This window comes from Aptenodytes forsteri, unplaced genomic scaffold (genome assembly GCF_000699145.1).
Source record: "Aptenodytes forsteri isolate BGI_AS27 unplaced genomic scaffold, ASM69914v1 Scaffold408, whole genome shotgun sequence".
NCBI lineage: Eukaryota > Metazoa > Chordata > Aves > Sphenisciformes > Spheniscidae > Aptenodytes > Aptenodytes forsteri.
The window spans coordinates 686,174-701,798 of NW_008796048.1; the positions used below are offsets into that span (position 1 = coordinate 686,174).

Consider the following 15,625-nt stretch of genomic DNA (forward strand, 5'->3'; position numbering starts at 1 on the left):
TCCCTCCTCTTCCCCCTCCTTGGGCACTGGGAGGCACATAAAAAGCCATTTGGGCAACCCTTTGGTAGCATATGAAACATGACCTGGGAAAAGATCCTTCCATTTGGTATGGAAGTCTTTAAATAGAGGACTTCCCTTTGAAATTTTTACTCTGCTTCCAGAAAAAAAGCTTTAGAGTGGGTGGTGAGGGACATACCTGGCTCATCCCTGTTCTGATTAAATCTTAATTCCTACCTGAAAAGATATCTTTATTCTTGCTTCTTTCAATGTGGGGGGGTGTAACTCACTAACAGGCTGCGCTCTTCAGCTCTGCTAAGTTTTACTTGGTTGAATCCCTCTGCATGCAGGGCTTTCTACCTCCATGGTGGTGTGGTGGAACTGCAAAAAGCATGTGAATCACATGTATTTTAGGGCTTTTTGCATTGTCAGAAGAGTATAAAAATTATTTCAGAGTCAACGGGAATACAACCTGACATGAAATATTGCAATGTTAGAGCTCAGCTCTTAGAGTAAGCTTTATTTTCTATTTTTTTATAGGCTGCTTTTGGTTTCAGTGACACTGCTGTCTATTTATTCAATATATCTCCTGTTGGTGTGTTCAAAGGAAACAGGTAATTTAAGATGTTATTACACCATTTCAGTAGAATTGTAAAGAACGAGAGGTGAAAAATACTCAGATAAGGCCAGGTGCTTTGTGTAAGACAGAGTTTCTATCACTTTGCTGACACAACAGAAAGGCCTAACACATTTTGGGTCAGAAGCCCAGAATTAACAAGAATTTACATCATGGCAATGGAGAAGAGCATCTGACCATCACTATAAAGAGAAAAACTCATGACAAAGAGTGAATTCTGCTAGCATGAAATGTTGTCTTCAGTGAGCTAAAAGGAACAGCTCATATAATTTTGCGTTACAAAACCAATTGCAAATGAAATATAATGAATCTTTGCCTATGGTGAAGCTTACCTGGAAATACAGTTTGTCCTTAATGGTTAGGGTGAAATTCCTGATAGCCTTTGTGGTGTAGTAGGAGGTTTCCTAGAAGAAAATAAAAGGGAACAGTTCCTCCACAGAGAGAATTGTATCTGTAAGGAAAATATATTCTAAACACAGAAATTAGAAGTTACTTACAGTGTTAAATGTCATTGTGCTCTGAAGTCCATGAGTCCCTTTCCTTGGGTAACAATCTCTGAAGCCAGATTTTTAAAATTATCTGTGCACAAGAACACTGTAGTATTTTAGTATGTAATTTGGACACATATGAGTTACTGTTATAGCATGTATAATGGCAGCAACTGCCTATTTAAATTAGGTAGGTATGCCTAATTTTGGACACATTTCTGCCCTGTTGATTCCCAAAATCTAAGCCCTGGTTTCTATGCTGCTGGTACATTTAAGCTCAAACCTATTGTTTATACAAGCTTCAAAGCAGAAATGTCAGCTATAAGGAAATACAGAGAAAACCAAACAATGGGATGCATTTTAAAAATCATCTGTACAGTGTGACATCTGCAGTATTTCTCTTTCTGTTCTCATGTATCTCACCATCTTCACAATGTCCAGACTTTTTCTCAGCCTAAATCACAGCCAAGGAAAAAAACATTAAACAGAAACACAAACCAATTAATAGAGGAGTTTCTCAAGCTTGACAGGTATTTAAAAAGAAGTTTTAGTTAATTTACACCTTTCCCTGCTTTTACCAAAAACACACCACACTGAGAATTCACAAGTTAAGGCTTCATCATTAGAAATTGTAAATCATCCTGTAAACCAGTGGCTGCCCTCATTTGGATCGTTTAGTCAAAGCAAGCGAAATTGCAGAATCGCGGTACTGTGTCTGCTGTGGCCAGGCTGCCAGTGCTGACTTGTGGATCCTGCTGTACCGAGTTTTGTCTGGAGAGGAGGCTTTCTACATCACTCTCATTGCGGGCGCAAACCTAATATGCCAGGATGGGGATACCAGAACTTAACATGTCACTAGGGATATAGACAGACTCATTAAAGGGGTGTAATAACCTCATTAAGAGCTTCAATTTCAAAAGTGACTGGTAGCCAATGATAACATTTATAGACATCAAGAAAACATTCCTACATAAGTTTCAGCCCTAGCAATTACAAGAGAGCTCTCTATTTACTTGTGAAGGGCAGATATGGCTGCACAGATGGGTGGTTAGCTGAAAAGGAATCATAAGTGTTTCGACTCAACAGCTTTCGCTGCTGTATTTGTTACCTTTCTCCTCGTTTTTTTTCATGCAGGCTGCATGGTGTATGAAAAGCTGGGTGAGCAGGTCTTCGGTACCCCAGGGAAAATGATTGTCTTTGGATCTACATCTCTCCAGAACGTTGGAGGTAAAGGAGATGAGGGGTATTGAAAAACAAAACCCGGAAACATCTTGATGTTATGGCTACCAACCAGCCAGGTTCCTCCTTCTCTCAGTGACGTCTTGGGATCTTCATGCTCCTCAATATAGCTGTGGCTAACACTTTGCATGCAGCCCTTTAAAAACGCTGTATTACTGAATGATCAGTAGTTTACAGCCAATTATAGTTCGGGGTCTTCTGTCATCAGAGGCTGATTTGGGAAAAGGTTCAGGATGTTCTCTGTACTTATTCCACAAAATATCTTACCCATTTTCTAAACTGACTTTGTTCTTCTTCCAGCAATGTTGAGCTATCTCTTCATAGTCAAAAATGAGCTGCCTTCTGCCATAAAGTTTCTAATGGGAAAAGAAGAAACTTTTTCGTAAGTTGAATTCATTTTGGTGATTAGATTATAGAATTTAATGTTGTGTAGACAAGTTTAAGCATATGTTTATAAAAGCTCTTAAGTATTGGATACTCTTTAGGTTTGTCAAAGTATATTTTCACAGGAGTATCTCAGGGGGTTAATAAAAACCAAGATGACTTTGGAAAGGCAAAGAAGATGGATAGGAAATCAAAGGTTAAGTCATCAGCAGTTACTCTCTTCACACACCAGATTTTCATGCAGAATTGTGATTTATATAAACCTCTTTTCATAGGATCCAATCTTTTACAGTGTTAGGCAATACTTGAAGATATTGGGAACAATGCAAGTTTAAGATATTATGTATTTCCCTGCGTTCTTAGCATCTTGCAGGATTTTGCCCCTGAAGCACTGTCCGTAGTATGAAATTCTTCGATACTAGCATATGACAACAGCAGAATATTGTACTTAGATTTCTGCCACTTATCACTCCTTGACATTTACCAACCTCTTTAACAGAGGGGTGGTATTTCTTTATAGTGGTAAATATCCTTTGCCCTGGGTTATATGGTGTGCTGTAGTGCACGAGAAGAAGGTAGAGATCCCATTCCTCAGGCTTTCATACTAAATTGGACTGAGCAGTGGAAATAGGTCATACAGAACGTCACTAACGCTCTCCCTTCTCCCCTTTCTTGCTTTCCAGCAGGATTCAAAGCACTTTGCTAGAAGGAGATACAGCCTTGGGCTGGCTAGTGCGTGCCAGCCTGCAGGAGCCTGGTTTGCCACTCCAGGCACGTGCCCGGGTGGTTTAGCAAACGAATCATGGTACCACCACCACCCCCCCCGGCCCCACTGTACTGTATGTGTGGCCCTTTGCATGATCTTTCCTCATCCTGGCAGGGTGGCTTATATCAGGTTACGGAGGGTGTTGTTCTGCCTCTCAGTCCCACTCACTGATCTCAGCAGTAGGGTGATATTTTGTCTAGTGACTATGAAAATCTGCCGTATCTGAGTCAGACCAGTGCCACGTTTTAAGGGCTAGATACTTAATGAGTCTACAAAGTTCAGATGTGGCCCCTATCTCTCCTTCTGTAGGAGCTTGTAGGAGACCAAAGATAGTTGTGTAACTGCAGCAAAGAGGTTGACTTTGTGTGAGGAAAACCAGAGAGGGTTTAAGGTGTGCTCATGGTGGGTTTTTTTAATGTTTTATGCAGGGCATGGTACGTGGATGGGCGGATTCTTGTTGTCACAGTGACGTTTGGTATAATCCTCCCTTTATGTCTCCTTAACAACTTAGGTAAGATGCAAATGCCATTGTGGGAATAAAATAAAGGGGCCCAGACATCATGCCACTGACAGCCACACTGGCAACTCAACTATAATAAAAAAAAAAAAAAGTGCTCTCATTGTAATCTAAGCAGCCTCCCTGGACCAGGAATAAGCTGTGTTTTGAGCATCTTGGAACAAGTAGGCCTAAATTGTCACAGCGGTTGAACTCAGTATAAACCAGCTTCATCCATACAGTTGTGGAAATTGATTTAAAAAATTATAGTTAAGAGGGTCTTCATTTCATAAGGCTATTTTATGTGTAGCCTGTAAAAATAAGTTCACAAATTGTGAGATTACAAAAAATAACTTATTTTTCTATCAGCATCAAAATTTTTAGTCGTGCGGTTAATTGGAGGTATTGGACTTCGAAGTAAGATGTGTATGGAGGATTGCATTTTCAAATGTGTTTGAGTCCACAGAGATGCCAGTAGGTACACAATGTATTTTTTAAAACCATGTAACAAGTTTTGGCACTGAAGTCCTGTTGGTATCTTCCTTTTGAGAAAATAACCCATACTCAGCTGACGTGGCTCGTATCAGGGAATCTGGGTCACGTTCTGATTGCAATTGCACATTGTCAGGTTTGTTTCAATTATCACAGCCCCTTTCAAAAGTAGAATTAGTTAAACTGCCGTAAAGGTGACCCTCGGGAAGTCAAGCCGGTCAGAGCAAAGCTCAGGTCTGTCTGAAAGCTGGGAGGCTTGCGACGTGGGAGACTCCCACACCAACAAGACATGGTTTTGTCCTGCCCAGAAGCTCACGATACATATTAAATGTATAATACATTTAAACTTTTCATGAAGCAGCAAAAAGAAGTAAAAACCAAGATATGGCTAATAAAATAATTTTGTATGAGATTTCCTTTTAATTTCTTTCAGGGTATCTTGGCTATACCAGTGGATTTTCATTAAGCTGCATGGTATTTTTCTTGATAGTGGTAAGTTCAGCTTGCTTGCTTTGTTGGATGAGAGTCACTTGATAGGATAGTCATAATTTCTCTGATGTTTTAATTTTAATTTGCTTTTTATTATTATTTTTAGCAATTAGCTGTCTTCCGCTCTCATTCTAGGTTATTTACAAGAAGTTTCAAATTCCCTGTGGCGGATCGGAGCTAAATGCAACATCATCTATCCTATCAAATAGCTCAGCACATGAACATATGTGTAAGCCAAAGTATGTTATCTTTAATTCCAAGGTATGTTTCTTTTTATAATACTTATTTTTAATTCACATAATATATGCACCTACACCCCGTGTTCTTAATCCAGTCAGCACCACGTAGGGCCTGATTCTCCATGCTTCCACTCGTGCTCCCAACGGTGAACGCACAATGGGTCTTCTTGCCCAGCCTTATGGAGATGCCGTCTTGAATGTACCTCCTTGCGGTCTTGCTCTGCCCCGGTAGTAGATGTGCTAAGGCTGTGAGCGCAAGCTACCACCGGACAAGAAACGCTTTCTTTGGGAGAGTTTTCCTTTCCACTGCTTCTTACTATCTGTGCTGCAACTGCGCCTTTAGGCTGTAGTTCAGCAGAGGCTGAGTAAGCCGTTCCTGCATCCAAAGCCCAGAAGTAATCCCTCTGTCCTGCACACAAACTGCTTCTTTGTGACAGGGTACGTGTTTCTGTAGCCATATGGTGAACTGGATCGGGAAAAGGATACAGTTGAAAGCTAATCCAGCAAAAAATTTATTGCCTTTCAGCTGGATGCTTTCCTCCATCACCACACAGCTGCAGGAAAAGTTGTGCCAAGAGAATGCGAAAGAGCAACTGGCTGTAGCTGTAGGAGCAGGAGATTGCTCCTGTCAGCTGTGCTGGGGCACAGCGCTCATTAAACAGCACCTTATCCAGCAGGGCAGAGTCCTCAGGGCGTTGGAGTCGCATTCATAGGGAATGCGCATGTATAGCATATGCGTGCAAAAATTGATTTTTTTTAAATTCATCCTACCAGCTTCAGCTGAAGAAGCCAATCCGAGCACTTTTCTTTAGTCAGGGGTAGCCATCAGCCCAGATCTGATGTGACTGACCAAGAGTTAATTAACTTGGTGTGCGATAGCAGCTTAGGTGTAGGTATATTTTAGATAGAATTGAAGGGCAGTCTTGTTCTCCTGCAGTGTCAGCGTTTGCCTCAGCGTTGATGGAGGCACATCAGCAGGATCGGTCCATCTGAACTAGGCATGCTGGAGCTGAACTCTAGAGATTTGCCCTCGGGGCCAGCAGTTTGCCAATCAGTTTAGCAACTTTGGTCTGTGAGAGGAGAGACAGTTTCACAGAATCAGAGGATGGCCGAGGTTGGAAGGGGCCTCTGGAGGTCACCTGGTCCAACCCCCCTGCTCAAGCAGGGCCACCTAGAGCTGGTTGCCCAGCACCGTGTCCAGGCAACTTCTGAATATCTCCACGGAGGGAGACTCCACAACGGTAGGGTGCTGTGAGTGAGGGAGAGGAAGCGGCACAGGCCTGGGTGAGGAAGGACTGCTGGAGAGCAACCAGTGTATTTACTGAACCTGTCAGGCCTGGGGTGTACCCCAGGACAGCTTGTGTCCAGGCAACTTCTGAATATCTCCACGGAGGGAGACTCCACAACGGTAGGGTGCTGTGAGTGAGGGAGAGGAAGCGGCACAGGCCTGGGTGAGGAAGGACTGCTGGAGAGCAACCAGTGTATTTACTGAACCTGTCAGGCCTGGGGTGTACCCCAGGACAGCTTCTGTGGGCAGGGGATGCCTGTGGCCAGAGCAGGCAGATCTCAGAGGGCCAGAGAGAGCCGCATGTAGGGATGAACTGATTTTGTCCTCGCAGGAGGACCTGTTTTTCGTGTGATCTCTGCTCGTACCCGTTCCCTGGGGAGAATGGAAGCGCTTGGGCGCTGAGATCATTTGTGAAGTTTGGCTGTATGCTGAGGACTGAAAGCCACTCAGGTTTTTGGTGGAGAAGGGGGTGAGGTGCCCCCCAGAGGCCTCCTGCGCTTCCTGGTGACGTAACGGTCTCTCTCTTTCCCCAAGGAAAAGCATGCTCCCTCTACAGCCCTCCTAGCCCTTTTGTTGGCCTGGGAAATGAAGGGACTCAGTCTGGTACCTTGAAATATCCATTTATTTGTAAGTTCTGCATTCCTCTTCTCTTTTCTTACAGTCTGGATATGGGCTTCCTCCTCAGGACTTCAGCCTTAGCACCACGGGTGCGCACCCCTCTCCATGCCAAGGCAGGGTAGTGTAGCGGTGACCCACCTTACGTCCCTTTTACACGTGACAGTGTGCTAGTAATGGTGGCAGTAGCTGGGCAGGGAAACCCATCCCAGGGAGCAAAACCAGCAGCTGTGTGGCATCCAGCGCTGCGCTCTGCGAGCAGAGTCAGGACTGTGCTCACACGACCAACGCGAAGACTTTGTCCTCCCGTTGAAAGAGCACTGCTCTCCATATTTCATTAAATACATGCTAATTGACAGGTCTTCTGCCTTCTCTGAAGGCTCCCGACGTTCAGTTGAAGAGTCAAGAGAGCTGGGAGCTGAGGTAGTTGAACACGGATCATTTCTTCACACCGCTGGGGGAAATACTTCTTCTTAACTTCTTTTCTGAAATTCTCTCCGAACAGACCGTGTACGCTTTGCCCACCATTGCTTTTGCATTTGTGTGCCACCCTTCAGTCCTCCCGATTTACAGTGAACTTAAAGAGTAAGCCTTTCTCTTTTTTTTTTCCAGTGAATTGTTTTGAACCGCTTTGCATGGAAAATGTTAGCGCAGGGGTGCTCTGAGTCATTCGTGCCATTCGGAGGAGATGTGCTTTAATAACACCCAACAAGCCAATGAGCGTGGCTGTCAGCTAGGAAATCTGGCCTCCCAGGGGTGCCGCTGGGGTGGGGGTGAGGGAGGTTGAGGATAATGCAATACTTTGGGAGTTTTCTCTGGAAGTACACAGCAGCCTGGGGAGAGCCAAGTTGTGCCGGTTGTTTGGCATAGGCAAGAGGCGTGTGTTCAGCTAACGGCGTTTGTTCCAATGCAACTAAAAATCTGTTGCAGTACTAGGAAAAAAAAAGTACTTTCAGCCTCGCCTGTACTATAAGACCTTTGCCAGTACGGCTGTTTCGCTGGGTACCAGGAAAAAAAAAAGTACTTTCAGCCTCGCCTATACTAAAAGACCTTTGCCAGTACGGCTGTTTCGCTGACACCTCCGGCTGGGCAGGGCTCTGGGGAGCTGGAGACCGGCCCTGCTGTGGCATCGCTGGCAGCCCTGGGGGGCTGCAATGGGATCCTGGGCCATGGGGGGAGCCCCAGGGGAGAGGTCGGGGTCAGTCAGACCTGTGGGTGCCCTCAGGTCCCGGTCACTTGCTGGGTCCTTTGAGTTTCAAGGGACTCCGGCAGGTCCCCAGGTGCCTATATAGGGCATCCCTGTGTGGATTTAAAAGCCTAACTTTAGGTACCAGAGTGTGACTATTTCAGAACAAATATCTAAAAATGAAATGTTTGCACTTAACCTATTTTACAGGTCTACAGTGGTCTGCATACATTCATTATTTTCTACCCACGGGGACACAAATGTTTCTCTGCAAACATTTAGAATGGTTTTTTTTCCTGTGTATAATTTTACTCTTCCTTTATTTTGGCCTTTTAATTTAAGTACTGAAGTGTTTAAGGGCCATCCCTCTCCACTTGGCTTCACCCTTCACCCTGTTTAGGCGGGTATGGCCGGGGAGCAGAGCCGCAGGGCGGTCCCACCATTTCTTAACTTAAGCCCCAAGTAGGGTCCATTTTCCCAGTCCTTCTCTTCCTTGTGCAGCTGTCAATGAATTCCTGTTTTAAATGAAAATGCATTCATGAGTCTCCCCAGAATTACAATGTTTATGCAAAGACTTAATACATTTTTAAACAGCTATGGAAAAATCCAGCCCAACCATTTTTATGTGTTCTTTTCTTCTTTCTCCAGCCGTTCACAGAAAAAAATGCAGTTGGTTTCAAATATCTCATTTTTTGCCATGTTTGTGATGTACTTTATGACTGCCATATTTGGCTATTTGACTTTCTATGGTAAGTATGCAGTTCTTTACTGACCAAAGTAGAAAGGGAATACATGTGAAATCAATAGCATATCCCAGCTGGAAAGGAAAGTTCCATCCACTTATATTAAAATACTTTTTCAAATCATTTTCCTTAATGTTTTCATATTGAAAGTACACATCCTTTCCTCCTTTCCCCCGTGGATGAAAAGCACAAGTGAAAGTAGTATATACAACAGGTGTATTCAAAATATGAGGGAGAGATTTAACAGAGTTGGGGGTTAGCTGGGCCCCACTAAGATTTTTGTTCCAAGGTCCTCACCTGAATGTCGTGTAAGTGTGCCTATCTATATCAAATGAGACAGATTTGAGAATAGGTCCTAGGAAATGGGTATGAAATCAGCCATCACAGCTTTTTCATTTTCTTACTGACTCATCGCCTCATCATAGAGGCGAAGGACGAAATGTTTTCCCTGTGTCCCTAGAGCTGACCCCGTCAGGTCTTGGTTAAACAAATTGGCAGTGGGGAAGCTTCGAGTGTCGTCCCAGCTCAGCCGCCAAAGGATGGTTATTTCAGTGTTTGAGACTCGCACCCTGTCTCTTTTCACGCGTATCAATTCACTTAAAGAAACAAACAAATTATGTTGTATTGCTCAAGGATACAACATGTATGCCCTGAAGGCACAATTATTAAGTAAAGTAGGATAAAATATGAATGTTGCCCAGGAAGCTACTCCCATGTTCCAGCATAATGGGAATGTTGAAAAGTAGTGTCTTTTTCCACGGACCTCTAAGGGGTTACAAGACAGATGACAAAACTGATGTTTGCCTTTTACCTCAGAGTCACCAAAAGGTCCTCAGTCTTTACCCTGTTCCAAGTGACCTTTTTGTTACAATCTCCTCAATCCCGGTACTGTTCCTTGTGAGCCGCATATTGCAAGAGAAAGAAAATAAATAAATATGAAATGTGCTGGGTTTTTTTCAAAGGTGTCCCTATCTCATATTTGTTTTCTCAGGCTCTCATTCTGATTATGAGGCCTTGAGTCTGCATGCATTGAAGTAACTTGAGGTCATCTGTTCTAATTTTCCCAATAAAACCGCAAATACTCTGCAAGTGACAACAGCAACAGCCATTCTCATCCAACTGCTCCCGTCTAATGCATTTTTGTAGAAATGCATCAAATTAGCAGCCCCAGGGAGCAAGTGGGTGTAAATCAGCATGGACCCCTTCGCTTTGGCAGGGAGGAGATTCTGATGTGATTGCCCCAGGGATCTGAGGAGGCAGATCCGTGGCGCTCCTCTCTGGGAATCTCCCACGCCCCTCAAGGACGAGGGTCTGGAGTCCATGGAGGAGGTAGGGGCTGCGTCCTTCTGGCCCTCCCGAGGGGGAACGGCGGAGGAAATCCCTGGGGTGTCTCGTGTGCCTCTACCCATGTCAGGCGTCCCTGTTCCCCAGCGCTGAGAGCCCGCGGATGGAAGCTGTGCAGCTCCGCTGGGGCTTCTGCAAGGGTCAGTGCCATGAGAGGCAGCAAAAAAGACACCGAGGGAATATAAAATTCCTCCACTTTGATCCTTCTTCCCCTTGAGACTGACAAGACCTTACCTTTCGTATGTTCACTTACAGTTTTCTAACCCTCTTCTCTACCCTTACCTGGATAAGAACAGCATTTTTATTGTGGCCATTTCTTCTTTACACCAATAGTACTTGTCTGTTTGCTGTATTCTCACAAGTGTTGCAGTGATGACTATATTTACATTGCAGAATTACAGAAAAGAGGTGTTTTTCTTCCCCTAAAAGGTCACACTGTGGTTGGGCTCTGTGGTGTATCTAGCTGAAAGGAAAACAGACCTTCAACTGTAAGCCTTGCCCTTCACTTCCTACCTGGCTGCAGTCCGTGAGCGGTACAGAAGTTGCAGTCTGTGCTTGCAGGAGCAGAGTAAGCTCTGTGTCGCAGAAGCTGTGCATGTGCCCGGCTTGAAAACCCCACTCCTAATCTGCAGGGAGGTGGGAGAGCGTTTTCTTTCTCCTGGTGGGGATTCAAGCACTGCGTAGGTGGTGTTGACCCGTGGTCTCTCCCCAGAAGGGCGTCCTGGGGGGAGTGCAGGCATTTCGCCGCAGGACAGATCCCTCTGCCTCCAGGAATACATGAGGTTTTACCAAGTGCTAAAGATTTTAAACTAGATGTGGCTGCCGAGATCCCTTTAAGGACTTCGGTTTAAGAGCTGTTACGTTTTACCACCAGCTTTCTAAGATTAGCAGGCAGAAACAAAACATGAGCCTAAACAGGGGCAGCGAGTATGTTTTTGTGGCGCGCTTAACAGCCACCCCCTTAGGTCATTGCTCCTAGATATTTAAAAGTTACAAAGAAAACACACAGGTCCCTCAGCAACTTGGTTTTCCTGTTGGTTAGCACACGCAGACCCACTCTGCACTATTTATCACAGCTTAAGGAAACATTTTTGCAGGAGGTCGTATTAAAATATCGCCAGCGCCTCCCCATTAGGCAACCCCCACGATTTGTCTTGGCTGCTAGGGCCACCGGCGGCACGGGGCCGAGCTGCCGCCACTGCTGGGGGCCAGGGGGGGGACAGGTTCAAGAGAAAAAAACATCAGGGCAGCCCTCAGAGAAGCTGCCGAGGGATTTGAGTGCAAATGTGAGAGCATCCCACTGAGAGCTGACCCAAGATAGGCTTTGATCTTGGTTGAGATCAGGGGCACTGCTTTTTGCTGGAAGTTTATTTGCTGTTTAGACTAATTTAGCTCAAAACCTTGTAGTTTATATTAAGTTCAGCCGTTGCAGTGCATGTGGTTATTTTTATATCATTTGAAACTTTAAAAAAAAAAAAAAAAAGCCCATGGAACCAATTAGAAATAGCTTATTTCATTTTACTTTTTTATATACGTATATATGTAAGCAAGCTTTTGTGTATGTCTCACTGTTGTCTTTCCTACAGTGAAAATTACCTTAGACTTAGGCATGTGCTGTCTTGATTAGGATGCCGTCCTAAATCAGGCCTTCAAAGGATTAATCTGGAATAATGGGATCATTAGGATTTGGTTCAAAGCGCTGTTTTAACTCAAGAATGTTTCCTTCCATACTCTTTCGTTTGCAGATAAATCACTTGTTGTTCAAGAAGGCTGTTGTTAAACAATGATTTTTGTGAACGGATTGCCTGTTTGCCAGAACACTTATCGTATTGTCTTTTCCATAGACAATGTGCAGTCAGATCTGCTTCACAAGTACGAGAGCAAAGATGACATCCTCATCCTGACCGTGCGCTTGGCTGTGATCGTTGCGGTGATACTCACGGTGCCAGTGCTGTTTTTCACTGTAAGTAAAAAGCGCCACGCAGTTTGGAAGTCGGTAATGACTGTTTCTTCAAACCACAGTCCAGCAGTTGCCGTGGCAGTGATGTTGCAGCTACAAAAAGAGCTTGAGCTTGGATCGGTCTTTTCCCACACCAGACTCCCACTAACTTCTGGAGAAGTTCTCCCTGCAGGAAATAAATTAATCACTTCTGGTCTTAAATCTGTTTTAAATTGAATCCACGAGGGCCCTCTCTTACTTCACATGCCTTCACTGGAGCAGGCTCAGAGGTGCAGTTCATTTTTAAGTGCAGAAGGACCCCAAAAGGCATGTCAGAAAGGGAGGAATATGCTACTGCAGATGCATGTATACCTACAGTTTTGAAATATCAAATTAATTTTAAGGATTATTTAAAAGGGCATTACTTCAGAGACCCCAAAGTTTCTGATGGATCTATGCAGCGCTTGCTGTCGCGTGAAGAACTAGTTAAAACAAACATGGGAAGCTTTGAATTGGCTTATAGACTGTTCCTGACAGAGAACTCTCTCTTTCTACAGGTGCGTTCATCATTATTTGAACTGGCTAGGAAAACAAAATTTGACTTATGCCGTCACGTTTTGGTTACTTTTGTTCTTTTGGTTATCATCAACCTGTTAGTCATTTTTATCCCGACCATGAAGGATATTTTTGGAGTTGTAGGTACAGTATCCTCGTTTTGTACTACTAATAAAAGACTGTTGCTAATGAGCAACACAATAATTGTGTTGCTGACACAGTAAGTTGCTGACATCTAACAAAACTCATTTATTTGAATTTTGCAGGGGTCACTTCTGCCAATATGCTGATTTTCATTCTTCCTTCATCATTGTATTTAAAAATTACACAGCAGGATGGATCCAAGTTGACTCTGAGGATTTGGGTATGCATTCCTTTCTCGTCAATGCAACGCTTTCGTCTTGTCATTCCTTATAATGTGCTAGATGCAAAGCGTACCTAATCTGAACATATGTGTGAGCTTCTTTACATTACTTTCCATCTTCGCTTCAGTCAGCTGGCAGCCGTGCTTGCCTTTCTCCTTTGCTTACCCTGGGGGTCTCCCGGTGGTGGGGCCCTACCACGCAGGGCATCTTGTGTTCTGGGGGGCCCTTCTCTGCGGGGCAAGGGGCTCTTCCCCTGGCTGGCAAGCGGCAGCTCTGCAGCAGCCGTAGCTGTCAGCAGGGTGCGGGTACCCCTCCAGCCCCCTTCGGCCGCCCTTTCAGCCCAGCAAGCTTTCTCCGTTTCAGTGTGTTGATCCAGGAAGCGTGCAACACGCTCTGTTTGAGGTATTCCTCGTGGTTTTAATGAACCCAATTCAGACTTGGGGTGCTTCCACCAGAAGCAGCCAGCTGAAGTGTTAGCCCTTTGGCATGCATGAGCAGATGGGAATAGGCCTTGGAAAGACTTCCTGTGCACCCCAGAAGGAGCTGCAGCTGAAAAGATGCAACACTCCTGTGTGTTCCCAGTCTAATGGGGCGTGCACTAGAAGCATTGTAAGGTCAGACCTTCCTGCTCTGAGCAGACAGGCAGGAAACCCGTGTTTCACTTGTGGCTCCATCCACAGACCCCAAGGGCTGAACTTCGATGGACACGTATCTGATGGGAAGAGTATACCTATTTCTGTGAGGCTTTAAAAAGAGCAGAGCCAATCGGTCCTAAAAACAGACTCGCTTAATCCTCTTTAGGGATGATCAGTGTTTAAGAAATGAATTGAAAGGAGAAAAAAAATTGGGTTTGGTGTTCAGCGAGTAATTATTAATGACGCTAATCTGTTTAATTATCTATGGGTCTTGCCTTTACCAGAAGTGCTATCCCATTTTAGCTGATAACTTTGATACATCACCTTGTAAATCTCCTTAAGAGGAGAAGTTAACATACTTGAATTAATTGTCTTTTCTTTTTATTCATTAATTTTCTCTCCTTTTTGTTCCAGGCTTCTCTTTTCTTGGCGCTGGGGATAATGTTTTCCCTAGTGAGCATTCCCTTGGTCATCTATGACTGGGTACAATCAGGAGGCAGTGCCGAAGGCCACTGAAGTGCACCTCCTTCTGAAAAGAAGACGCCCCTGTTTGCTACACACCAAAATCGCAACCATCCGTTCTGTTATCTATTCCATCTTTTGTGAGTTTACTCAAATCAAATCCAACTAATGATTATCCAGTACAGAAAATACTGTTATGGGTTTATTTTCTTGCAGAAAACAGACATGTTTTTCCAACAGGCATATCACTCTGTCCCCCAATATTGAGTTATCAGATCAGCGTAAAGTCTGTGTTAATTGTCTGTGAGACTATATAGAGTGTTGCTCATAGAAATTCATCACAATTAATTTGTTTCCCCTCTTCCACCCATGAATTGCATTGCTCCGTTATTATCCTTAGCCCTTCAACCACAAGCTCTGCTTCTTTAGGGCAGCAGCGCCTCTTGTTATCAGTCCCAACTGGAGTGATGTCAGTTCACACCCTTCCCTCCCGCCTTTTAGCCAAAACTCTGCTCTCCAATTGTACGCATCTGGTTTGTTGGTTTGTTTGTTTGTTCTGTTGCTGTTTCATGCACCATTTGCCTCACTGGGTTAAGTATAGCATTCTGGATACGGGCATGAAAGGCACCACGAGAGCGTAAATGAGCGTTGTATAAGCGTAGGTCCTAAATCTGTTGCTTCTCTCTGATGATCTGGTGGGGGAGCCAGCCCCAGGGCTTGGCCATTTTGTGGCTTTGGGGAAGAGACCTGTGTGTCTTTGTGACGGGGTGCAGGGAGCAGGAGAAGGACAGCCACCACCAGCAGCCACCATTCCCCTGGCACACTTCAGCTGGAGCCTGACCAGAACTAGACTTGACCCCAAGCCATGAGTATTTGAGCCTGAAAAGAAGCAGACACTCAGAGATTTCCATAGAAAGTCTGTGTTTTCTTCAGCATTAAACCATTTACTAATGCCCCACTTCTCTCAGAAAAAAAAATGGCAAGCTCCAGTTTTATCAAAACCTACACATTTATTCATACCTCATGCCTTTTCCATTCTGGGATTCATTTGTACATACCTTGTAGAGACTGGCTCCTGTCTTGTGTCTTACCCTCCTTCCACTGAAGTCAGCGGGGTTTTTGACACCAGCAGGAGCAGGATTTGACTCACCCTGCCAAACTACTGGATTTCTAAAGGAAGCTGAAATCTGTAACATTTCTTTAAACAAAGAGAAACACTTTTTATATTTAAAATGTTTCATTTACATTTCTCATCAATTCTCCATA

The 15,625-nt window shown here is 44.3% G+C and overlaps 1 protein-coding gene across 1 annotated transcript in view; it reads left to right on the forward strand.

Annotated features, from left to right (window-relative positions):
- The window catches only part of SLC38A1 (solute carrier family 38 member 1), a 28,721-nt gene extending 13,703 nt beyond the window's left edge, over positions 1-15,018 (forward strand). Inside the window, exons 4-15 of the mRNA XM_009286205.2 lie at positions 538-611; positions 2,257-2,349; positions 2,662-2,743; positions 3,940-4,022; positions 4,933-4,991; positions 5,124-5,249; positions 7,636-7,715; positions 8,965-9,065; positions 12,248-12,366; positions 12,900-13,041; positions 13,164-13,261; positions 14,312-15,018. Coding sequence (XP_009284480.1) covers positions 538-611; positions 2,257-2,349; positions 2,662-2,743; positions 3,940-4,022; positions 4,933-4,991; positions 5,124-5,249; positions 7,636-7,715; positions 8,965-9,065; positions 12,248-12,366; positions 12,900-13,041; positions 13,164-13,261; positions 14,312-14,413 — 1,159 coding nt within the window. The 3' untranslated portion in view covers positions 14,414-15,018. The remainder of the gene's footprint in view (positions 1-537; positions 612-2,256; positions 2,350-2,661; positions 2,744-3,939; positions 4,023-4,932; positions 4,992-5,123; positions 5,250-7,635; positions 7,716-8,964; positions 9,066-12,247; positions 12,367-12,899; positions 13,042-13,163; positions 13,262-14,311) is intronic.
- The last annotated feature ends 607 nt before the right edge of the window (positions 15,019-15,625 follow it).